Raw genomic sequence first — 25,967 nt, 5'->3', positions numbered from 1 at the left:
AAATACTGAAGCGTCTGAAAAACGACATAGAGCTTCTGTACACTTTTATTTCCTCTGAACTCAGAACAATGAATAACACTGCCGCACCGGGCTGATCTACAGTAACTCTTATCTGCCCGTCCTCTTTCCGGAGCTTTCAAAACTACCGTCGACTCTCTATAACTGTAGCACTTCATCATTAATGACACTTTCTGTGCGCTACAATATCATCTTGATCGTCGAGGTATGCCGTCATTGGTGTTTAGTGCTTTTATTTTGCTTGAGGTAAAGTTAACAAATAGTTAACGAGGGGTGAACGCACATAAAACTTTTAAACAGTGAATGGGAAATGGTCTTGTATCGCTTCCACATCATATTAAGATGCATTTATAACAAAGAATGGCAAAAATGCAGATGTCATGTTAATGAACACACCTTGTAAAGTTACTCTAAATAACGCAGCCTGACGCCGTTTTCATAATAAGAGTTTTAAAGGGGGCTATAAAGCGATCTCGAATTCTTGTACAGATTACATTACACACATTATTTTAGGGGGGCTGAGCTAGAACTTAGGGAGGCTTTAGCTCCCCTAAAAAGGGCCCCAGTAAACAATTTTTGGTTCCGGGAACGTTCTGGGAACGTTAGCGCATGGTTCCCAGAACGTTACCGGAACAGATATTCTAACGTTCCCTGTTGGTTTTCCAGGAAAGTTTTCTTAACGTTATAAGAACGTTCCCTATAGGTTAGGGGAACGTCCCCATACCGTTCCCCTAACGTTACGGGAACGTTCCCCTAACGTTACGTGAACGTTCCCCTAACGTTACGGGAACAGTCACCTAACGTTACGGGAACGTTCCTCTAACGTTAGGGGAACGTTCCCCTAACCTTAATGTTATGATTAATGCAAATAAATCTGAAATCATGTGTTATAGCTTGTTTATTGCTTAAAGAACAAGAACCGGGGTTAAATCAATCAACATTTTTAAATTAAACTGCATAAACACCCTTGAACAATATACAAATAAAACAAATACAAAGAACATAACATTAACTTTAAAACATTAAACTAATAGCTAAAAATTTAATTTTAAAATGATACTTTAATTACTATTTATTAAATGTAGAATGAGAAATATAATATAAACTACATGAAAAACCTTAAACAACATTCAAATAAAACAACTGGAGAATAATATCTTTAAGATGTTAAACTAATTGGTAATATGAAATTGTATACATAACATTAAAATTACTATTTATTAAATGTATAATGAGATATATATAGTCTACAATTAATTAAAATACAGAAGCAAGTCCACTATCTTCACTTCAGCATCATCTGAAAACAAAACAAAAAGGAAATGAATAAGACGAATCTTAAACACTATAGTTGAAGTGAATACTTATTATGTGAAATAGTTATTAATTGCAGTGTCTCCAATGAATAATGTTGATCGTTAATACTGCCTGCAATTAATTTACAAATCTTTTCTAAACCTATTGGCCCGTCTTATAAAAAGTTAGAGAGTTGATTGAATCATACTGATAATTTACAAATAACATTGTTTACCATTTCAAATGCCTGTGTGGGGCATATTTTAAAACTAGAGAAATTTCGTCCTCCACATCAGTTGCCCTCAGCTTCCTAAAGTTTTTTTGTGTTGCTCCTGTAAAATAGAATGACAATCTCTGATCAGATAAATACTCCCTTTATATTCACACAGTAAAACAAAACTTTTTAATGACCCTAAAATGACACAAGTCAGGAAAAAAAACTTGCCTATTACTAAGTTACAAATTTGTAGGTCTTGGAAGGCCTTTTTATTTTTCTTTCCTTTCAGACTGTAGGCCCCCAAGACCTCATTTAGGGCAATCTTGCGCAACATTTTGCGGACCGCAGCACCAGGATTTAAGCCCCCAAGGGATCGAAGGTAGTTCATCTGTAATAAAATATGATAAATAATTAATGCAATGAAGGAATTTAATTAAAAAATTGAAGTGTGTTCAAAGACATTCATAAATATTGATCTATTTGTATTTTTTGATCATGTGAGTTCAAATTTGCTTATCAAGTCTTAACTGCCATACACTGCAATGCTAAATAATCAGATTATAGTAGAATCTGAAGAATATATACATCTGAAGGAAGCAGGGGATGAGAAGGAGAATAAGATGGAGAGAAGAACACATGTATTGATAACTCATTGTATCGGTACCTCAAAAGGGTTGTAGACTAACAGATTGTAAAAAGGAAACATTGTGTCCCAGTCCAGACCTGGTGCAGGTTAGCCATTTTTGGCCGGGAAATGGCAAACTGCTAAATTAAGAAACCACATACCTATCTTTCAACCCTATTTTTTATGTATTATACTTTGTAACAAGTTACAAGCTGGTAACTCTTTATTAAATCGACAGTGCATTGATTTTGTTCAAAATAAACAAAAAAGTAACAAGAAACAAATATCTTAAACAACATTCCCTGATGCTCAAGAAGTCAACACCATAAAGAATAATGTGCAAAAGTCTTACCCAACAAAACGTTTTAAGCCAGTTTTTTATATTTTGCTGTAGTGTGTCTATAGGAAATGTAAGTCTACATTTCCTAGCATTCATTTTGTTATTATTTTTGAAAATCCAGTGACGTTTCTGTATGTACAGGGAGTCTGACAACAATGAATGCTCCACACAGAAATGTAGAAGCTAATTGATAAATAATATTGATTTATGACATTTTTTTTATTAAGCATCCCCACTTTACAGATCACAGAAAAAAGTGCCCAAAACTTCATTGTACTGGATGTTTGCAGGTGCTCCTTCCAGTGTCTTTGAGACATTGTCACAGGGTTTAGTCTGTATCATTCTTTTCTCCTTCTTAATGTAATAAACAGACCAGATGATGACAAGACCACATCTCTGTGTGGACCATATCTATTATTTTCAGACTCTCGGTACACGTACAAAAAATCTCACTGATTTATCAAAAATAATGACAAAAGGATTGCTTGGAATGTAAACTTAAATTTCCTTAGGACACACTACAGCAAGATATAAATAACTTGCTTCAAACATTTTGTTGGTATGAAAATTCTATAATGTGCTTAAGACTTTTGATTTTTATTTGTGACAGAACTGACATGAACAAGCTGTGTGAATAAACAAATCAATCAACATCACAAAATTAGCTGCGAAAGTCCCCAAAAAAAACAGCAAATATAAAAGCAAATAAAAGCAAGACAGTTTATCTGCAAAACATGTTCATGCGCAGTACATGCTGGGAACCATGGATTAGCTTTGTTTTATGGTACCCAGCATGCATTGTGGTATAAAGTTTTTCATTTGTCTTGAACCATCGTTAAGAAGTGTTCATTGATTCTTGATGTCATTTAGTCTAAAGGATGCAGTAGTTTAAATCGTATATGTGCATAATGTGAAAAAATCATTTGGAATATGCTAACCACAACACAGCTGGACTTTAAGCAATAGTTTTACAGGCCTAATATAATAAAAACAAAACAAAATAAAACATCACATACATAATTAGATAGTAAAAATGGATAGGATGGAATGAGGCTACCACATAATATTTGATGATTACGCTATCATCCATAATTAACAATCATTTCTTGGTATAACTAATGTGCCTAATAAACAGAGATGTGTATGGCAGAAATAGTGTTTGTGGAGTTGTTTAGTCCTCCTCTTTATGGTGAGATTTTGACAGATTGTATGTGTCTACCAGATATGTTGCAGTTGACTCTTAGTAGTCAGTTGTGGTTGGTTTTTTTCTGTACCTGTTCACATTTTCATCACTTATTGTGCCTGTTATCTCATTAACACAACACTACATAACTTTTACTCTTCCTACTTTGCGTACATATTAACACTATACAATGTTTTTACAAAAAAAATGCTGGTGTGTTTTTAACCCATGGCTGGATCAATGTTGCACAGAACACATGGTTGGGTTATATTAACCCAAATGCGGAGTTGTTGTTACCCAACCGTGAGAACAAGCCAACATTTGGGTTGAAATAACCCAACCATGTGTTCAGTCCAATATTGACCCAGCCATGGGTTAAAAACACACAAGCATTTTTTAGATGGGGATTTATTTTAACAGTGATAAACAGTAAATATACAGTAAATATAAACTGTAAATTATCCATCTACTCAAAACAAGTTAATTTCCCTTCACATACAAGTGTATGTTCTTAGTGCTTATTTGGAAAACTTATATTAAGTCAAAACTGATCAGGATGTTGTATATTGATGTTGAATTAATTATTACTTTTTGTGTTTTTAATATTCAGAAAGATTTGTAAATCTTTGCCAAAGGTTCTGTTATCTGGGTTTTTGTGGAGTTCGATTATGCAGGCTGGGCTGCATATTGTTGCTGGATTTTGTTTGATTTAAATTATTGTGTACCTGTTCTTGCTAATGCAGCCATAATCTCTTGCTGTACTACAGAAAGTGATGTTTCTTTTTAAGTTATAACACATTTTAAGTAAATAATAATAATCATTTACTCACACTCTTATCATTTGAAAACTGTATGACTTTCTTTCTTATACAGAACACAAAAGTATATATAAAAAAATATTTTGAAGGATGTTAGTAACCAAACAATGGCCGTACCCATTCACTTCCAGTGTGTGGACACAAAACCAATGTCAAGTCAATGAATAATGGTTCCCAACATTCTTCAAAATAGCAAACATTTTTTGTGTTCCGTACAAAAAAGTCGTACAGGTTTGAAATGATAAGAGGGTAAGTAAATGAATAAGAATTTAGTATTTTGGGTGAACTATCACATAATTATATATATATTATGTTAAAAACGTTATCATTAAAAAAAACTTCCTATGTCGTACAGCAAGAGATGCATTAATGACAGGAGGGTGAGTAGGCCTAGTATTTGAAGTTTAATGTTATATTAAGAATTATTATTAGTAGACTATACAAAATAAGTTCAGGGCTTTGTTTTTTCCGATAAGGTTGTCTTTTAACGCACTACGAAGACTCTAAAGGTACACCTTAACTACAGGTATTCTTTTTTTACTCTATAAAAGGACTGCTTTACTGCATTTTATAAAACGGTCAGTTCTGGTCCTTGATTCTGATAGGCTGAGCGGAGTTCTTAGCCGTTATAAAATACCCCAATACATAACGGCTGACCGCACCACATAGCCTAAATATCATTTTATTTACTTTATTTAATGAAACCTTGCTAAGCATATGGAGTAACTGTTTTATAAAAGCAGTCCGCTTCGCGTCGTGCCTATACGCCCCTTAGCTGTTATAAAATGCACTGTAACCCACGGCTTCTTGGGGCTTATTACTTTAATGTGAGATAGCAGCATTCTTTATAAAGGAAGCACTTTACAATTAGTTGAAGTTGCATTTATAGGGTTAGGGTTATGTCTCTCACAGTGGACATGCACCTATGATGACAATTTCAGACCCCTCCATGATTTCTAAGTTGGAGGACATGCAAAATAGCAGGGTGTTCAAATACTTATTTTCCTCACTGTATTTATATATACATATATATTTACCATCTTTATTTGTTTGTCCTTGTGGGCAAGTTCAGAATCCAGCAGCTGAAGTTCTTCCACTGTCTGACACGGCCCATTGTGAAGAAGGTCCCCTCCATCCTCTACTACCATCACAGCTGTAGAAGCCAGCAATTGTCGCTGCATGGCCAGGATTTCTTGTTGGTTTTCAACAATGTCTTGCAACTTTTGCAAGACTTTTGTGCGATAGTCTGTAAAGCATTTAGAATAATATTGAATATGCTTTATTTTAATCTGGAAAATTAATAAACGGACTTACTCTTTGTTGCTGCTTCAGACGAAGACTGGGGCTCTTCTAAAAGGAGCTCTTTGGCAACTGTTGCAAAATAAAGCAATAAACCCCAAGAAGCAGTGGGTTACTGTTTTTTTATAACGGCTTAGAACCAGGATCAAAATCAAGGACCAGCACTGACCCTTTTCTAAAAATATTTTTAAGTTTTAAAAGTATTAAAAGTGTTATTCAATTATTAGAGAGATACTCTAATTTTAATAGTCAATAAATACAAGAATGCAATCACATTTTGCACAACCTTGAAGATTGTAAGACACACTTTGCTGTGGGTACTTCTGCAGAGATTCTTCTGCTGTAGAAAAAATTACCAAATAAACTATTAAATGATGCCTTACTGATAAGGTTTCAGGTTATGAAAATTAAATAAGAAAATATATGCTTACAATTTACAGAACAACCACTTGAAATGTCATTGTTGTCTGTTAGAAGTCAAAACGCAAGAGAGAAAAAGAGAGTAATATACTGCATGTCTAGTACTAATACTTAAAAACATATTTTTATATTGTACGAACCCATGTCCAGAGGAGTCTTGGACAAGGGTGTGTCTGTAAATAAAAAACTGATAGAACATCAAGGCTGGAAAACAATTATGTATTATTTTTAATGCCACCAACTTACATTTAGGTGGAACAGGTTTGCATATACTTTTTTCTGACTTCTTCTTTGCTAAAACTCTACAATCATCTGAAAAAAAGAACAAATTGTGTTAAAATAAAGCTTAGAGCAGGTCTAGTCAACTCGGCTCCTGGAGGGCTGGTCTCCTGCGGAGTTTAGTTCCAACCCTAACCAAATTCAACTAACCAAGCTGATCAAAGTATTCAGGACTATTTGCAAATGATGAACAGGTGTGTTGGATAAGGGTTGGAACTAAACTATGCAGAATACATGCTCTCCACGATTGGGACCGACTAGCTCTAGCAAAGAGTTCACAAAAACAGTTCAAATTGTATCTTAAATCTAATTATGTCAAATCTAAATATCTGAAACAAAGTAGCAAAATACAATTTGTCCAAAGAAACTTGTCTATATGGAACAATGACATTCTTTCCTTTAATACATATTTTTTGTTTTTAATCACAATTGGTTAAAGGTTTTATTTTAGGGTTATTGAGGTGCCCAAAACGTCACAACTTAAATTTTGTTCATTAATTTGTTTTCTCAGAAACATCTCAGAATAAATGAATAGAGCTTTATGTGTGTAGTAGAGTAGGCGGGGCGAGACCGTGGTTCGAGTCCGGTGAGTAATTGTGGATGAGCGCCAGCTGTGCGCACATCGGCCTCGAATCGCGGTCTCGCCCCGCCTACTCTACTACAATGTGTATATGTGCTTCAAGGAAAAAATATATTTAAATAGCATTTAGTAAACTAGAGAATGAGTGACTTGTTTCAAACTGTTTATAGTTTTAAGAAATGTTTCAGTCTTTTGAAGAGTTGGAATAATGGTTTTGGAAGTGATTTGAATTGTTACCACTTGAGGAGGAATCTTTTTCTGACAGAAATCTCTTTGGCTTCTTCTGTGCCCTCTTTTTAGTTCTTGTGGTGTCCTCTGTTTCAATATTTGAAGTCTCCACAACACGGGAACATTTTTCTACAGCTGTGCTGTATGAGCCTAAAAAAAAGTTGGGTCAAATATACCTTTTTAGCAATGCTCTTGACATTTAGTTTTAATCATTTTCATTGAAATTTGAGCAGGGATATTTTTTTTTACCTATAGATGAAGAAAATCTTGCTTTATGTATGTGTGAAAAGTGCATAGTGTTTAGATGGTATTTTATGGATACAATATGAAATTCCTCAATCCCCCTTGAATGTCAATCCCTTGATCTCTCCCTGCATTTCCCCATTCCCATTCCTAGCACTGGATATTATATATATCCTACAATGGAATTCCTTTACCTGTTTTCAGCCAAATTTTTTTTAACTGTAACTTCCTCCAGTTGATCCTGTCAGGTAAACTGCAGCCTTTCACAAGCTGCCGCACATTGGAAAAAGTCCAATAGCAGAATATTTTTCCCTGAAAAAGTAAATATAAAACACTGTAAATATATGTATAAGCTGTAAATTAAGTTAAAACAAAAAAACATTGATTGAAACAAAAACATACCTCTTTGCTCTCCTCCAACCATGAGGTGGGGACAATTTCGACCGAATTGTCGTCTGAAAATTCCACCACTGCATACTGTTTTGTGGCCATCTGTTAAAATGAAATTGGATTTCTCTGAGGATCAGTAGGCAGAGTTCATATCAAACAAAAGGCTAATACAAAACTATAAAAACAAAAACTGTTAATGATGATCTGGGTATTGCATAGTATTAAAAGTAACCAATGGTTCATGGCCTCCACGTAGTGCATTAAAACCCTTTAACGCACGACAAGTCTTGAATCATCCCTTACATGTTATGGGCTATATGTAAACATCTGTTCTGTGAAATAATTGAAAGTTATGTGAAAAGTTAAGGGCAACGTTAATCAAAATATTCTGGTGCTGTTTACGTTTCTTTCATTCATATTTTTCATATTTTAATAGTAACTGTTTTTTAAAAGCAATAACATACTTGAGGCTAGTACTTTATCGTAAATAAGTTACTTATTCACACTTAACCTCTCGTACCTTATTACTTACTTATTAAATTACACTGAATACTGGATTCTTAGCCAGAATGTCTGCATTTAAATAAAAAAATTAGCTACTAAAATGTTTTAAATCAATTTTTCATGTTCAATAACTTATGAGGTTAGTGTGTAACAGAGATAATGTACAATCATACGTTTATTGTGAAATAAAATCCTTCAGTGTGATACAAGCCTGGTGACACTGTCAGAGTTTATTGTGCGATAACAAGTTCCGGACTGTACTAGAATGTTTAAAATCTTATTTGAATAACCTTAATGTCTGTCCTTGCTGTCAATGATGTCCTTAAATGTGATGCCTATAGACTGTCCCAGTGGAGAGAGAGAGAGAGGTAGAGAGATTCTTCCTGTGCTCAGTGTTCATGCAGGACTGCCAAGAAAATCAACTCCTGGCCTTTTTCTATCATTATGGCCATTCTTGTCAGCTTGCGTTCTGGTATGAGCTTCATCACTGAATATCTTCTTTGGACTTTTAAACATCCAAGTGTTCTTGAGTCTACTGGATCTCTGAAAAGTGGTTCAGATCTTTCAAAACATCTGCACATCAGCAACGGAGTACCTGAATCATCCGATTCATTTCTCTCTTCAATGGCCTCACAGCACTTTCCTTCAGCAAGAATAAATGCATTATTTGGCCTTTTGGTTTTCGACCTGGAGGTCACCACAGAGAGAGGAGAAGTGGACATCTCTGTGAGACGTTTGGCCAATTGAACAAGGGGCTGCTTTCCAGACCTTACAAGCCGTTTTAGCTTACCGAGATAATTCTCGAATGGGAATGCACTGCATGCATCAAGGCTGCCAAAAGCCATTGCCTCTTCCGATAGATGTACCATTGAATGGATGTTGTACACAAGAAAGTGGTCGCCATACAGTTCTTTTGTTTTCGCAATGAAGTATTGCATTAGCTCTTTGCTGTATCTGTTGTGTTCCCTTGCCAATGTTGGACAAAGCAGAAGACTCAAGGCAACACTGAATGCCATGAAATGGTCGTAAAGATGGTCACTCAAAATGCCCTTCAACACGATCTTGCCTGTATAAACAGCAAACTGGCGCAGTTCTGTTGCCTTCCACCTATCAATGTCCTCTAGATTCCGAGGTTTTCTGACAAAACAGTTTGGAATGGCGCTTCTGAGTGACAGCAGCCTTTGCGTCACCTCATTTATTTGCCCCGCAGACAGTCTTACTTTTCTGTCTCCTCTAACCCACTCTGTGATTAGCTTCTTCATAACACCCAGGCAGGCTTGGTGCATGTAGTCAATTGGAAATTGTTGTATCATATCCAACGGGAGCCTCAAAAAGGGAGACACTGGCGCAGTCTGATTTTCCTGACGTATGGCCATTTCAGCACGAAATGCTTCATTGGTGCGCAGAGTGAGATTGTCTACCTCTGGGTAAGTTACTCGCCCAGAGATCCATGTGCCTTTCTGAGTGCATTTGTCACATCCAAAATACCCAGAATACTGCTTGATCTTCTTCACCATTGCTCTTGCTGGTGCATCACACACAAAGCATCTGATCCTAATATTTTTTCCATCTAGACCATTGTCAAGGAGCTCTTGGATGTCATTAATGGCTTCCTCAGCAAATTCCAGATCTTTTGGTTTGGTGGGACCAAGTGTCAGTGTGACAGGAAAAACACTTATGGGGTTTAGGTGAATAGCACAGAGGATGGGCCAAAGATGTGTCCTGCTGCTTTTAAAAATGGGTAGGCCATCAATATTAAATGATAGCTCCAGTGTACTCACTCGTTCAATCATCTCTGTCGGATAACGTTTTAACAGGTCACTAAGGCTCTCTCTTAAATTAAAATGAACACACTCCATTCCTGACTTTTGTGATGATGTAACAGTCCTTGGAGTTTTCAGCAATGTCCTTGCTGTGGATGGGAGCTCTGGGTGTCCATTTCTTTTAAGTCCTTTCAGGAGATCATCTAAAGCATTATGCGTGATGTTGTGCTTTATTGACCATTCTTGCAGAAATGTTGGGAGTGAAGTTGAGGCCATTTCATTTACACTCTCAGTTTCCTCATTGAGCGCATTGTTCACAGTCTCATGTCCAGAACTGCAACTCCCAATGAAACCAACATCAACAGTACCAACAGAACTTGAGATGTCGTCATCAATGTCCATTCTTTCAGCATATCCTTCTTGAGGTGTTAATGGATGATCTAATCGTTCCTTCTCCACAGGACCTTCATCCAATGATCTTCGTGCATATTTCCACTGCCTTGTGTATCGCTGCCTCTTAGATTTGGAATCCATTCTAAAGCCAATATACTGGACATGAAAAATGTTGTCATAACATATTTCACAATAATTCATTTAACATCAGTCATAAATTCATAATTTGGAATGCTGCCCTTAAATTGCCTTTTTAACAAAAAAGGACACTTGGCAGATTATTGCTGACCAAAAAAGTAGTTATAGTAGTAAAAAAAAGTGATTTACAGTTTGTCATCATTAGAATACAATTTAATAGTAAAAGATTCAAGTAAACTTAAATGTTCCACTGATGGAACAGGTTAATGTGCAAGGTATACATTCTGTTGTGTGTTCCCTGCGCTGGAAATCACAGCCTTTTGTATTGTTGAAGTACAGGAACACTTTAGGAATATTATTGGTAGCGCACTGATGATGTGATGGAGGAAAATGTTGTACTATGATCTAAATATTTTTACACACCAGCGGAAGACAAGTATCTCTACCTTAGTGACACTGCTTGTTTCTCAATGTTATAGAAATAAAGTAAGCTACTTTTCTTTGTTTGTATATTGTATGATGAATCCGTATTTCAATAACCTGTTACACGTCAACCCAGCCCAGCAGGTGGCGATATGCCCGTATTTGTGCGAATCGTTTATAAACCAGAAGAAGAATCTTGTTCACCAAGATGCATGAGCTCAGCTGTGCACAAAGCCACAAAGCACATGATTTGGAGTCATTTGGCGTTTTTGATGTGTTGTTAAAGGTAAGCGTTTATTATTATTAGTATGTTAGTTTGAATTTGTTTTTGAAATGCTCTTTCCGTAGGTTCTTTCACATTGTGTAGTCGGTAGAGTGTGAAAGTTTGGTAAACTGCATTGCCACCTGATACGACAACTTTTTACCCTATTGTAAGTTATAAGTTTTAAAGAATAAAACGTTTTTGTTGTTGCCAGAGCTTTATCAGAGTTGCATAAATCCTAACATGCGCTCGCCTCCACGTCCTCATTTTACTGTAAACCACGACAACGTAACGTTACAGTATTTCGAATTGTTTTGATCCACAACAAACATGGCTCTGATAATGCAGAAATGGGAATGGGATTTAATCCCAGTTTGAATGACATTTACGTGCCTGTACACCGCAACATACAATGTTCAGAAAGAAATGACGATTCAGTCAGTTTGTAAGAACTTGACTGGTAAGCATTTACCCAAGTCTTAAACCCAGATGAACACCTTTAATGTGACTTTAAATTAAGACTCCGAGCCAAAAACTCATCACTTCACATCAATGACTTGTATACATTGCTCCAGTCATTTTAGAACAGAATAGAGCTTCTTACAAAACTGTCGCAACAGAGATGGAAACAAAATTCTTTAAAATGGAATTGCAGATAGAAATGCAATCTTGAACAGTTTCCGAAGTGTCTTTCCTGTTCTAAAATGACTTTACCACTATGTACAAGTCAGTGATGTGAAGTGATGAGTTTTTGGCTCAAATTTGGCATTTAAAGTCACACCAAAGGTGTTCATCTGGGTTTAAGACTTGGATTTATGCAGACCAGTCTAGTTCTTACACCCTGACTGAATCAGTCATTTCTTTCTGAACCTCGCCCTATACACAGAGAGGTATTGTCATGTTGGAAAAGAAAAGGGCACTCCCAAAACTCTTGCTATAAAATTAGAAGCACTCAATTCCATAGAATATCATTATATGCTGTAACGTTAAGATTGTTACCCACAGAAATGCCTTAAGTAGTCAAACCTGTTCATTAGGAGGGGGCGACCCAAAACCTTTGGCAATATAATGTATATGAGTAATGCTTCATTTAGCTGTTTTTTTTTTTTTATTGAGGCTGTATACCATTAGTTTATGTAGAGCTTGTTTTAAGCCACCACAGTGTTATTTAAAACAATAATGAAATATCCTTTCATCAGACTTTCATTTCAGGAAACTCTGTTTGAACCACAAAGTGTATGAACTTACACTCTACAACAAGGCCTTGCCCCTTGTCGTCTTCAGTGGGAAAACGTTGGTGTCGTCTGAAATAAAAATGGAAAAAATGTTCTTGGTATCTTAGTTTTTTTTTTTTGACTTTGAAACCTTTTTATGCATCCCTGAAACAAGTGAGTGTTTCACAATATTTTTAATTCTTCTTTTGTTTTTGCTTTAATTTTCAAGTGCTTGGAGACTTTCTGTCTGTTGTCTGATGGTGGTCTATAATTGCAATTGAATATAACGTCAACTGGTAAGTTAACATCATTTAAAGTAGCGCAGGTTAACTTTAGTTTAGTTAAGACTATTTTGTTAGTTTAGTGTTAGGTAAACAGTGAAACATAAAAAAAAATTAAACAGTTTTTTGTTACATGTGAGCTCAATGAATGAATGAATGCCTTAATAAATGAATTATTATTTTAAAATACTAATATTTCATGTCTGTTTTGATGGATATGGAAATCAGAAATGTTACAGAATCAAAGCTAGAATTTTTGTCACCAAACAACAAAACATTATGAAAAACTACATAAATGATCTCTCAAATTACCCAGCTTGACACGCACATAACAGTTTGTGATTAGATAAATTTAGGCAGGTAAATGCCTGGCAATGTTATTATAAATTAAATCAAATAGGAGCTTGTGAATTAAACAGTCAAATCTGAATAAATCCCCAGCATCAAAAGCAAAATCAGCAGTGTTAAGTGAACACACCTGCTGTACTGTATACAGTTGAGGTCAAAAGTTGACACACATTTTGCAGTATCTGGAAATCTTTGCACATTTTAGAAAAAAGTTTACACGGGACAATCAAGAAACCCAAACCCAACTATTACAAAAGATACAAACTTTCAGAGATGCTCAAGAAGGTAACAATACATTTAACATCAGATGGGTTTAAACCCTTTAAACCTAAAAACTAGTGTCTATTGTTTATTATTTTGTTATATGTGAAGCATGTCTAAATTTTGTTGCTTCTGGAGGGTGTTGATAAATTATAAATGTTATTTTAACAAAATAATAAAAATGAAAGCTGGTCACCTAAGTTTATACCTACCTGGTTTTTAATTGTATGGTGTTGATTTCTTGAGCATCAGCGAATGTTTGTATCTTTTGTAATAGTTGTGTATGAGTCAGTTTTCCTCGGTGAAAAAAGATAAATCTCTATTATACAGTTACTGGTAAACAGGATTCAAATACGCAGAATACTGGCACTAATTGTTTAGGTAACATCATACAGTGTGTATCAATCATGTGTATGTAAACTTTTGAATGGGTTTATTTTTGTAAAATGTGTTTTTTGTAAAGTTAGTTATTCTGTGATGTTGACTAAATGCAAACATATTTTATGTAAAATAACATGTTCAGGACAGTACATGATAAAAAAATTTTATTTTCAAAATGCCTCTTGTCATTCCTAAATTTGCAACATTTTCCAGTATGTAAACTTTTAACCTCAACTGTATACAAGTCTCAGGCTCCGTAAGTAACACTGAAGCAGAGTTGGATAGCCTTTGTCTTAAGTCTCTTAACAGCAGGAAACAATCATCATGTGTTAAGTTAATGCTATTGACCTAAATTTGATTTAATTGCCAATATACTTACTATGCCAATGAAGTTCTGTAAGGGGTACTTAAAAGTTTATTTAGGTGCTGTTGAAACCAGAAAAAGAGCAAACATGACAAAATATGAGTTTGAGATTCAGGGATTACTGACTAAATATGTTTTGATAAACATGTCAAGCTAGCAATGCAGAATGCTTTGTTTGCTTATTAACAAAAAACTGTCTCCCTTAGGATATTACTGATAACTTTTTTTGCTGCATGACATTCCTATAACTGGGTGTCTGACAGTCACGCAAAACATATACTTACAAAAAGCCAAAGACGCTTTGTGAATGGGCTCTTAAGAGAGCCTTTGGTGCATACAGGTATCTGTGGACACAATAAGAGAGAGCAAACATAACTCAATATGAGTGAGATGTGTCTGTTCGAGATCCAGTTTCATCAGTTGTTACTATCAAAAGGGTACGTAAATATGACAGAATTTTCATTTTGCGGTGAACTATTACTTTTATAAAAAATTATGTCTCCCTTGAGTCCCTTAGGATATAACTGATAACTATCTTGCTGAATGACATTGCTTTTACTGATTTAAACCCAAATACAGAGAAGGGTGTCTGACAGTCATGCAAAACATATACTTACAAAAAAGTCAAAGACGTACTGTGAAAGGGCTCCTAAAAGAGCCTTTGGGGTATAGGTAGCTGCTGTTGACACACAAAAAAAAGAGCAAACATGACTAAATACCATGACTTAAAATATGTTATGTGGAACATGGGAAACAAGATATGCAGAGTAACTGCTAGGTTTGTTACTTACAACAATCAGATGCCAATTGACTCTGGAAAAAAGAATAATTATTTTAATTAAATTCACAGATTTATATGATTTAGGAGTTGCAATATGTATGTGCTCCAACAATTGGAAGCATATTGAAACAGGCCCAGGATTGGGAAAAACTGGGATAAAGTATACATCTGTTAAGTATGTTTATTTTAATATTTATGGCTGTTTAACACATGCTGTGGTTTCACCAGATCTGCGAAAACTAACAGCTCACTTTTACTGTTCCATCAGCCAATGAGACGAGTTTTTGTAGGAGAGACACGTCTAGCCCCACCCAGTTATGCATTCCACGAGCGCAGAAAATCAAAGTGAGCCACGGTATTTGTGAGTGCGCGTCCAGTTTTGTACAAGATAAAGTGCCGTGATTGAGGAGAGGTTGTCAAGTCCGTCTATAAGCACTTGACGTGTGCGAAGGTCTCTTGCTCGAAGCCAAGTCTGTGAAGCGACGCTTTTCAGACAAAATTGTTTATATCTTTTCAAGTAACGTCACCATGTTAGGTGTAACTATGGAACGAATTGTTTTCTGTTCATCCGTGCGAATTTGCCCCATTAACACAATGTGACGTTAACGGAAAGAGCGAGTGACTAGAATAAATCGGAAGCCGTGGGACAGATGTTGTAGCTTAATGTTACATGTACATGAAAGGGAGTTCACTTCATGATAAGTTAGTTCAGTGGGTTTCATGTGAAAGTGGCAGTTGTTTAATTTGAAGTAGTGAAATCGATCTTCTTCTTCCTACTGCACTAGGTAAACTAGATTTTTTTCAGATTTTTAAGCACAACGTTATTTACATTTAGGTTTATACGTTTAGCTTAAATACATTGACCAGTAAAGTAAAAATAATTTCCTCAGGAAAGCGGTCAGTGATTCCTATTAGAGTGGAATATGCAGCTATGCGCGCACACGTATATGCCCTCAGTCATGTTTCGCGTTTCCGCGAGTAGTTTAATTGTTGTGAGAGAACTTTGTCTATTTCGTCTTTGAAAACACATTTTAGTGTAAAGGGTTAAGTAATACTTTTGCGGTATTGGGATACTTGAAAGCTTTGTGACACGAAATTCCTCTATGTGCCAGTATTAGTTTTACAACTTAGATTTTCTTAACTTTGTCTTAGTTTTAAATGTCATTTGCAAAGACACTTAAAACGTAAAAGCTCACTACAAATGTATTTTGTATAGGCTGATTAATTAAAAAAAGTATTTTACCTCAGGATAACTCCTCTCAGAAGGTAGTCGCTCTGTGCGCGCGATGGGTAAAGACCTCGACCTATAGGCTGCCCGCATTCAGGGTTCGCGCGCCGCACGCGAGCAAAATATAACTTTTGACAGTTTTTTTTTTCGTTGGCTTATTTTCGTTTTTCTAAGAAAATAATGTGCATTTATATAATAACATGTCTCAATAAATTATGAATATAAAAAATATTATTTTAAATATAATTGTGCAATATGGTAATTGGAATCTGAAAGCGAGTCGGCAAACACTTGTTTTTTTTGCGATTGAATGCCAATAACAGACTATTATTTATGCAGTTATTAGCTAGTACTAGCTGCCCTTAAATGCTTAATGTGTCCATCTAAACGAGAATTTTGTATAACTACCTCTAGAATGCATATTTATTAAAAATCATCTATTTGTTTGCCATAAGTTAAAAGCAGTTCTTATACCCTAAAAAGAGCTATAATAACTGTTTATTAAGGTTGTTATTTATTTTAATACTTAATAACAACGTTAATCATAAGCTTAGTCCTTTGTATGTAAATTATGTGTTAGAGGTGTAACACATTTTCATTCTTTTTCTTTAATTTTTCTTTAGGAAAAGTGGATGCCAGTCCCTGTTTGTTCGGTCTATAATTCGACAAACCAAGGATAAGACATCTCATGTGTCACCCATAAGCCGATGGATGAAAAAGTGTTTTAAAGGTGTAGTTGAGAGGTAAGCATGATTTGTATGATGTGCGGAAAGGTTGTTTTATATCATAGTCATTGGAGGGTTTGTAAGTAAATAGTTACATCTTTCAAAATTGTATCCATGTTTCCCCAGACCTATAGCGTTTTATAACAAGTGGACAAGTCTTAAGGAAATCTGTATAGATTAAAATTTAACAGCTATGATAACTTTAATATTTGCCACACATGTAAGCCAAGTGACAGGTTCAGCCACACAGAATACATTTTAGTGTAATTGTAGTAGTATTGATTTGTCCATTAAAACTAAAGGTATTACCTGAACATAAACATTTCTTACAATATATATAAATATATATAGTGGGTATAGAAAGTATCCAGACCCCCTCAAGTTTTTCACTGTTTGTTATATTGAAGCAATTTGCTGAAATCATTTAAGTTCATTTTTTGTCCCTCATTAATGTACACAGCACTCAATATTGACAGAAAAACACAGAATTGTTGACATTTTTGCAGATTTATAAAAAAAAAAAACTGAAATATCACATGGTCGTACGTATTCAGACCCTTTGCTCAGTATTTAGTAGAAGCACCCTTTTGATTTAATACAGCCATGAGTCTTTTGGGGAAAGATGCAACAAGGATCTGGGGATCCTCTGCTATTCCTCCTTGCAGATCCTCTCCAGTTCTGTCAGGTTGGATGGTAAACATTGGTGGACAGCCATTTTTTGGTCTCTCCAGGGATGCTCTATTGGGTTTAAGTCAGGGCTCTGGCTGGGCCATTCAAGAACAGTCACGGAGTTGTTGTGAAACCACTCCTTCATTATTTCAGCTGTGTGCTTAGAGTCATTGTCTTGTTGGAAGTTAAACCAGCGACCCAGTCTGAGGTCCCGAGCACTCTGGAGAGTTTTTCGTCCAGGATATCCCTGCACTTGGCCGCATTCATCTTTCCCTCGATTGCAACCAGTCGTCCTGTCCCTGCAGCTGAAAAAACACCCCCACAGCATGATGCTGCCACCACCCTGCTTCACTGTAGGGACTGTATTGGACAGGTGATGAGCAGTGCCTGCTTTTCTACACACATACGGCTTAGAATTAAGGCCACAAAGTTCTATCTTGGTCTCATCAGACCAGAGAATCTTATTTGTCACCATCTTTGAGTCCTTCAGTTGTTTTTTAGCAAACTCCATGCGGGATTTCATGTGTCTTGCACTGACAAGAGGGTTCCGTCGGGCCACTCTGCCATAAAGCCCCGACTGGTGGAGGGCTGCAGTGATGGTTGACTTTCTACAACTTTCTCCCATCTTCCGAATGCATCTCTGTAGCTCAGCCACAGTGATCTTTGGGTTCTTCTTTACCTCTCTCACCAAGGCTCTTCTGCCCCGATAGCTCCGTTTGGCTGGACGGCCAGCTCTAGGAAGGGTTCTGGTCGTCTCAAACGTCTTCCATTTAAGGATTATGGAGGCCACTGTGCTCTTAAAAGCCTTAAGTGCGGCAGATTTTTTGTAACGTTGGCCAGATCTGTGCCTTGCCACAATTCTGTCTCTGAGCACTTTAGGCAGTTCCTTTGACCTCATGATTCTCATTTGCTGTATCATGCACTGTGAGCTGTAAGGTCTTATATAGACAGGGGTGTGGCTTTCCTAATCAAGTCCATTCAGTATAATCAAACACAGCTGGACTCAAATGAAGGTGTAGAACCATCTCAAGGATGATCATAAGAAATGGACAGCACCTGAGTTAAATAAATGAGTGTCACAGCAAAGGGTCTGAATACTTAGGACCATGTGATATTTCAGTTTTTCTTTTTTAATAAATCTGCAAAAATGTCAACAATTCTGTGTTTTTCTGTCAATATGGGGTGCTGTGTGTACATTAATGAGGAAAACAAATGAACTTAAATGATTTTAGCAAATGGCTGCAATATAACAAAGAGTGAAACATTTAAGGGGGTCTGAATACTTTCGGTACCCACTGTGTATATATATATATATGAGTTTTTAAATGTCTTACCTGTTCTCCATCTTTTTTTCTAGTCAAATGACTCATGCAACTCAATCCAATAACCTCCTAAGAAAGAAGACGCTGTTCGGTCTTGTAATTTGCATTATGTGGCTTCCACAGATTGAGTCTACGAAGAATTTGTAATCTCCATCAACTGAATAGCCACTTGAATAAGCGTCCGCTGTCGTGACTTTGTGAGCTCTGGAAGAAAATTCTCAAACAGGTGTGTGCTGCCTGCAAGGTCTGGTGGTAAATGCACAATAGGCTGGATTTTGTACATCATGAATTATGTGGTATTTGCTTAGCAGACGTTCACACTTTAGTCCAGACCGGTTGGTCAGTATTCACTTCAGCATGGTCCTAGCAGTGTAGAAAGAGTGAACTAGCACAGGTTAGTAGGTTTTCTCCTGTCAGTGTAACCTCAAATTAATTTTAAACCTTTAGAAAAGTATAATTGATTATTGAGCTTTGTCCTTGTATTCTCATTTTAAACATGGCCTGGTGCATGTAGGCAATTGGGAATTGCACTATACATTGGAAACCTTCATGATACATTAAACGAGTTAACCACTATAGAAAGGTTCAAAGAGGGTGGAAGAAAGGAGACGGGAACCGGCAAACATTTAATCAAATAATAACAAAGTAAAAGACAGCCGGCCGCCCCTCACAGACGACTGCCGACAAAATAACATAAAAACAAATACAAACGTAAAACATGTTCGGGCCCAGTCCTCTCTCCTCGACGGTCCGGTCGCTCGTTCTCTTTATGCTCCCGATCTGGCGCTCATTAACAGTTACTCACTGGTCTCGAACCCGGGTTCCGCCCCGCCTACTCCACTACAACCACAACTACAATAGTTCTTTCATATGCCCTTTAGTGTTTGTTTACCTCAACCATAGTACATTTTAATTCATTGTATAATTGGATTCTGTATGCATTGATTAAAAGTAATAATAGTTATTTTACCACATTTATCAGTTGCAGTTCGCTTTGTCCATATATTAGAGCATTTCCATCATAACTTTTCTAAATCTTTTTGTGATGTATACAAAATATTTTAATCATATTAATTGTATAGCTTGACAAGCTATAGTATAATTTGTCAATATTGTTATTGGCTTATTTTCTTTTTATGTTGTTCAAATATTGTCATGTGGTATTTGATTATTTAAAGAATAATCTACGGTAGAACATTCATCTTTCTCTGCCGTCTCCAGTCATTTAGTCATGGCAAGATGAAAGTGAAAAAGTGAAAGTGACCTGTTTGTCAGATATGGTGACCCATATCCGAAATATACCTCTGCTTTTAACCCATCCAGAGAGTAGTGAACACACGCACAGCAAGTGGTGAACACACATACACCCAGAGCAGTGGGCAGCTATCGCTGCAGCGCCCGGGGAGCAAGTAGGGGTTAGGTGCCTTGCTCAAGGACACCTCAATCGTTACCCGCCTGACCTGAGGATCGAACCGGCAATCAAAATGTGGAATCACACTCTTCTTAAAGCCACAAAGTTTTGCCTGGCTGTCAGTGCAGCCAAGAAAAGCATTTGTTGTTCCCGAGTTTTGTAATTACATTCTAACAATCTTGCCTGTAGCAAACAGTATTGCAATAAAACCCTTGTTTATAAACAATACATATACTGTTATTGTCGGAGCCAGCCAGTCAATTCTGCAGTACAACTTCTGCCAGTATCACCCAAAACCTTTACAGCACTATCCCCAGGAAAAGTGTATACCACTCAGCATTAATGCAGTGGTTGATTGCAAGCATGTATTTGTGGGAACTCTTAATAATAAAGGAAATCAAATTGATTGCTTAAAATATGATTGCTGTTTCCATACTCTTTCCCCTCTATTAAAATTGCACTGAGAACTAACAGTTGCAATGAAAATCCTTGTTTTTTTTTTGTAAACACATTACACATGTTTCAATTTGCATATATTTTTTATTTGAAATGTAGATGCGTTCTAGAACAAAACTTATGTGACATTTAATCATGTTGACTGTGTAACATGCAGTGACAGTGTCCCCCTGTATCATAATGCTATATATTATGATATAATTCATAGAGTCATTCCTATAACCAATGTATAAGTACATATATATGATCAGGAATAACGCTTATTGTTGCTGCTATTAATCTACTTTTATTTTTGCAGGTGTTTATCTGTTAGGATCAAGTGTTTCCCCAATTTCAGCATAATTGAAATGGACACACTCCATCCCTGACAAGCAATGTTTTAATTGTCTTTCAACAATTCCCGTGATGTTGGGAGTGCTTGATGTGCTTTTAGTCCCTCTGGGGGATCAGTGAGTAAAGGTTTTGAGAATAAGTGCTTTATTTTCATGTCAGATGATGTCGTCATGCTGGCCCCATCAGACCAGGACCTTCAACATGCACTGGGACGGTTTGCAGCCGAGTGTGAAGCGGCTGGGATGAGAATCAGCACCTCCAAATCTAAGGCCATGGTTCTCAGTCGGAAAAGGGTGGCTTGCCCACTTCAGGTAGGTGGAGAGTTCCTGCCTCAAGTGGAGGAGTTCAAGTATCTGGGGGTCTTGTTCACGAGTGAGGGAAGGATGGAACAGGAGATTGACAGACGGATCGGCGCTGCTTCTGCAGTAATGCGGTCGCTGTACGGAGCTGAGCCGCAAGGCGAAGCTCTCGATTTACCGGTCAATCTACGTTCCTTATCTCACCTATGGTCATGAGCTGTGGGTCATGACAGAAAGGACAAGATCCCGGATACAGGCGGCCAAAATGAGCTTTCTCCGCACGGTGGCCAGGCGATCCCTTAGAGAAGCTCGGTCACTCGGGAGGAGCTCAGAGTAGATCCGCTGCTCCTCCACATCGAGAGGGGCCAGATGAGGTGGCTCGGGCATCTTTTCCGGATGCCCCCTGGACGCCTAGGGAAGACCTAGGACACGCTGTAGGGACTATGTCTCCCGGCTGGCCTGGGAACCCCTCGCTGTCCCCCCGGAAGAGCTGGAGGAAGTGTCTAGGGTGAGGGAAGTCTGGGCATCCCTGCTTAGACTGCTGCCCCCGCGACCCGGACGCCGGATAAGCGGAAGAAGATGGATGGATGGATGGATGCTTTATTTTCCCTGTATTGATTCTGCATAAACTTATTATTTGCCCAGTCATTTCTCTTGTTCCATATGTATGATTTATTCCCAATTTAATAAAACTGTTAAAGCCTCTTGTAATTTTAGTGATGTGTAATTTACTGTTTGTTTAGGCTTGCCTGAAAGCTGATAGGCCAGCAATGTCTAATTTCAGCAATCTCAGTAATAGTAAACCAAAAAAATATCTAAAAATCATCTACTGCCTATTTTTCCAGTAAGCGGAGTACAGAAGTGTTAGCCTCTATATGTTGTCACTAGTGTAGTGTCTAGTCCCCCTGTCTTTCAGAGACATTGCAGTATTCTGTACTGTCTTACAATAACTGAACTCATGTTACAATTATCAGATGCCAAAATCCATGATTCAACACCGTAAAACTGTCAATAACTATCGAAAATTCATTCTACAAACACTGTGATGCCACACATTGGATTTATACGATTGTGAAATGATAAGGTGCCCATAATTGCTCCTTGAAAGTAAAATTGGTTTTAGTTATATTATATTAGTATCTATTATATTCTATTATATTACAATCTTACTGACCTGATTCGGAATTTCCTTGAAAACCTGAATGCAGACTTCGGAAAATGGTAAGAAACAGAATAAACGTTGTACATGCGTGCTCACATTGCCTGATAATGGTAATGTTTGTCAGGCTTATAAGATCACTTTTGGTAATTTATATTTAGATATTTAAAGAGTTTGAGTTAAAGAGTTTTCATCTGTGTTTGTATGGTTCTATTAAAATTAAAATTTTCGAATGTAGGTTCACAGAAAGTCTTTGTTAATTAAGACTTCATTTTTAATGCTATATAAACTAAAGGGAACATGTACCGAACGTTCCCTGCAGGTTATTTTTGGGTTTTATTGTTACTCTAAAAAATGTAACCTGCAGGGAACGTTCCGGGAACGTTAGCTGTTGGTCAGAAAAAAAACTAACGTGAAGGGAACGTTACGGGAACGTTAGCTGTTGGTTAGAAAAAACTAACCTGCAGGGAACGTTCCGGGAACGTTAGCTGTTGGTTAGAAAAAAACTAACGTGCAGGTAACGTTCCGGGAACGTTAGCTGTTGGTTAGAAAAAAACTAACGTGCAGGGAACGTTCCGGGAACGTTAGGTGTTGGTTAGAAAAAACGAACCTGCAGGGAACGTTCCGGAAACGTTAGCTGTTGGTTAGAAAAAAACTAACGTGCAGGGAACGTTCCGGGAACGTTAGGTGTTGGTTAGAAAAAACGAACCTGCAGGGAACGTTCCGGAAACGTTAGCTGTTGGTTAGGAAAAATATAACCTACAGGGAACGTTCTTGAAACGTTCCCCTATGGTTCCCAACAAAAAAACCAAATGGGAACCATAGGGGAACGTTAGGGGAACGTTCTGTGTTTGCTGGGGCCTAGCAATGCACTGGTCTGAGCCATTAATTAAAAAGAGAAGGTGTGGGTACAAGAAAGACTGGGAAAATTAAATAGCTAAAGTAAATCGTAAGTGGAAGTGCATTTGTCAATTCATTGAATGTTCAAAATATTGTGAATCTTTATTTTAAAAAAATATACATTGGCTGGCCTATTCATGTAGGTATGATGACAAAATTTTCAAACACCCCTAATCTCAAAATGGATCACATGAATAGACAGAGCTGAAATTTCCCTTTCCGACGACACCCGAATTGTGAAAATCAGTTGAGGATTGCGAAAGTTATGATATTTATAGTACCGAGGAATATAGTAAAATAATTAACATTAACTCCAATAGAAGTCGTGTGAACGAAAATGCTTATTATTCACACATTTTGCTTGTAACTTCCTTATTTTATCAGATAGTTGCATGAAATTTGAATAGAAGGTAGGATTTTGTTAGTTCTTTCAAATGAAATCATGAAAATATACTGTTTTAGCTGGAATGGGCATCAGACCCATGGTACCTCACTCAAAACAAATAAAATTAATAAGCGTTCATTCATATTCATAAACATTTATTTTGAGAATACAAGAGAAAAAAACAATACACATCAAAATTAATTGCTAATTCATATTCATACAACACATATGATGTGCATATTAAACTACATAGCATATGACTAATTGAGAGAAATTTCAAGAAAAACACCGTCAGAATGAGTTGAATACAGACGATGTTTTTTTTAGAACGGCGCCTGCATTACATTCGCTAATCTACCCGCCACAAATGTGACTTCACAATTTCCGCGATTTAGTTAAATACTTTCTCCTCGATGGATTTCGATGGAATTTCGTAAGTAACAAGATAAGACCTATGTATTTAGGTCCAACTACCTTTCATTAGTGTCCAAAGCTTAGATGAAGCCCACCGACCGGTTGAACGCAACGCAAATTTTCTGAAAGCCGCGATGACCTGAAATCACATTAGGGCTGAAATCCCGAAGTGTCCAACGCTTCAGGGGCTTGCGCTCGATGTAGTTATCGTCGTATTCTGGAAAAACATACTCCCACCAGGCGGCCAGGAGAAGATATTGAATGACACACACATTTTAGTACCGCGCGGGTTGGAACACATTTTTGAGTCAGAATGTTCGCCTCGAGTGGTTACGACGTCATCATACCTATATTCATGAGCATACATCAGCAATTACACATGTTTAGGGGAATAGGGCATTATTAATATACCATGTAAGGTGGTATGTGCTAGAAATGGGTAAACCACTATCTGTGAGTCAGTCTGGGGAGTGGAGGCACCGCCGCGCCAGCCAGTGTCCCACATTGTCACTCAGACCCATACCGTTTGTCCCCCCTTGGGCTTATTAGCAGGTGGTCACCCTAGTCGCAAGTGATATAAGTAATGGGGGCCTGTACCCCAGTAGAGCTATTATGTTATCGTGTTTTATTGTGATGATGAGAGTTAAGTAGGATCCATATGCAACAGTTTTTTTCAATTTTGGCTGACGAGTCTGGGCAAAGGGTTCTGGGAAATATAGTGTGTAGAAAGTTAGGGTGATGTGGAGAGCGCCCTCTTGTGGCTTTTAGAGGGCACTGCAGCTGGTAACTGTGACATTTATTGTGTTTTTTTGTGTTCCTTAGCTGTATTTTTGAGTTATTCTAGCTTAAATCAAAACAAACCAACTGCAGTTTGATGACATTAATTGGAATGGACAACAAAAACACATGATTTTTAAAAACTGAGTTATCTCATTTTCTCTTCATATATGGGTAAACTGTTCCATGTTATTAACAAGACAAATACTAAAGGCCTAAATAAAGGAAAAACATATAACATACATTGTAAATTGTTCCACCAGTACCTTAATAGTGAGTTTACTGACACCAGCAACAAGCTGGTCAGTGTTGGATGGTCCTGCCTCCTCTTCTCCCTCATTCTTAGATTGTTTCTTCATAGCTGATGGATCTGTTTTCTTCTCTTTGTGTGAAGGATTGTCAGATTTCAACATTTTGGTCTGAGAAAACAGTGACATAACTGAAATGATCAGTGCATGTGTCCATTTACACTGAAGTATGTTTAAAAGTATTTACAATGGCTTCTGCATACGTCATAAAATTAGCAATCGCTTCATAATAAACAAAGTCTGATATATTACACACAATTGGACAATTTAACATTCCCAGAGCAAGATGGAAATTGTGAAAAGCTCAGCTTTTGAGTTTCCTCAAAGTTAAATGGTTTCTGCAAAAAAAAATCACCTACGATTTATATTGTTGACTTCAATATTGCTGCTACAAACCTGACAAACAGGAGAACGAGGAGCTGATCCAAATGCAGAATGAAGTCTTTATTTGAAGTCCAAAAGAGTTGCAAAATTCCAGAGAGTAATGTGAATCGATGGAAACCACGAGAGACACAAGGGCATTACATTCAAC

At 37.0% G+C, this 25,967-nt stretch overlaps 1 protein-coding gene and 1 long non-coding RNA gene across 8 annotated transcripts; one reads left to right on the top strand and one right to left on the bottom strand.

Moving 5' to 3' along the window:
- Positions 1 to 1,181: 1,181 nt before the first annotated feature.
- On the bottom strand, positions 1,182 to 25,967 carry LOC130417993 (uncharacterized). 5 transcript variants are annotated; one of them, XM_056743895.1, is made up of 19 exons: positions 25,832 to 25,967; positions 25,394 to 25,546; positions 15,060 to 15,081; positions 14,886 to 14,947; positions 14,553 to 14,612; positions 14,284 to 14,330; positions 12,668 to 12,723; positions 7,949 to 8,038; positions 7,741 to 7,858; positions 7,313 to 7,453; positions 6,463 to 6,528; positions 6,357 to 6,389; positions 6,228 to 6,263; positions 6,071 to 6,136; positions 5,812 to 5,868; positions 5,535 to 5,743; positions 1,760 to 1,919; positions 1,550 to 1,646; positions 1,182 to 1,318 (listed from the first exon to the last, which is right to left on the bottom strand). In XM_056743895.1, coding segments are annotated over exons 8-19 (1,074 nt in total). In that variant the 5' UTR covers positions 12,668 to 12,723; positions 14,284 to 14,330; positions 14,553 to 14,612; positions 14,886 to 14,947; positions 15,060 to 15,081; positions 25,394 to 25,546; positions 25,832 to 25,967; the 3' UTR covers positions 1,182 to 1,317. The 5 variants fall into 5 exon arrangements, 4 of the variants coding, with proteins under 4 accessions (XP_056599873.1, XP_056599876.1, XP_056599874.1 ...); XM_056743898.1 differs by having other exon boundaries at positions 6,083 to 6,136; XM_056743896.1 differs by lacking the exon at positions 14,284 to 14,330.
- LOC130418054 (uncharacterized) lies at positions 10,816 to 22,208 on the top strand. 3 transcript variants are annotated; one of them, XR_008906260.1, is made up of 6 exons: positions 10,816 to 11,443; positions 12,632 to 12,752; positions 12,863 to 12,929; positions 16,901 to 17,020; positions 19,029 to 19,219; positions 21,159 to 22,208. It is a non-coding gene; the product is annotated as an uncharacterized LOC130418054 (long non-coding RNA). The 3 variants fall into 3 exon arrangements; XR_008906261.1 differs by having other exon boundaries at positions 10,818 to 11,443; positions 12,619 to 12,752; positions 19,117 to 19,219; XR_008906259.1 differs by having other exon boundaries at positions 10,820 to 11,443; positions 12,619 to 12,752.

The sequence above is a fragment of the Triplophysa dalaica genome, chromosome 3 (genome assembly GCF_015846415.1).
Source record: "Triplophysa dalaica isolate WHDGS20190420 chromosome 3, ASM1584641v1, whole genome shotgun sequence".
NCBI lineage: Eukaryota > Metazoa > Chordata > Actinopteri > Cypriniformes > Nemacheilidae > Triplophysa > Triplophysa dalaica.
The sequence above is the reverse complement of the archived record's forward strand: the minus strand, read 5'-3'. Positions and strand labels throughout refer to the sequence as shown.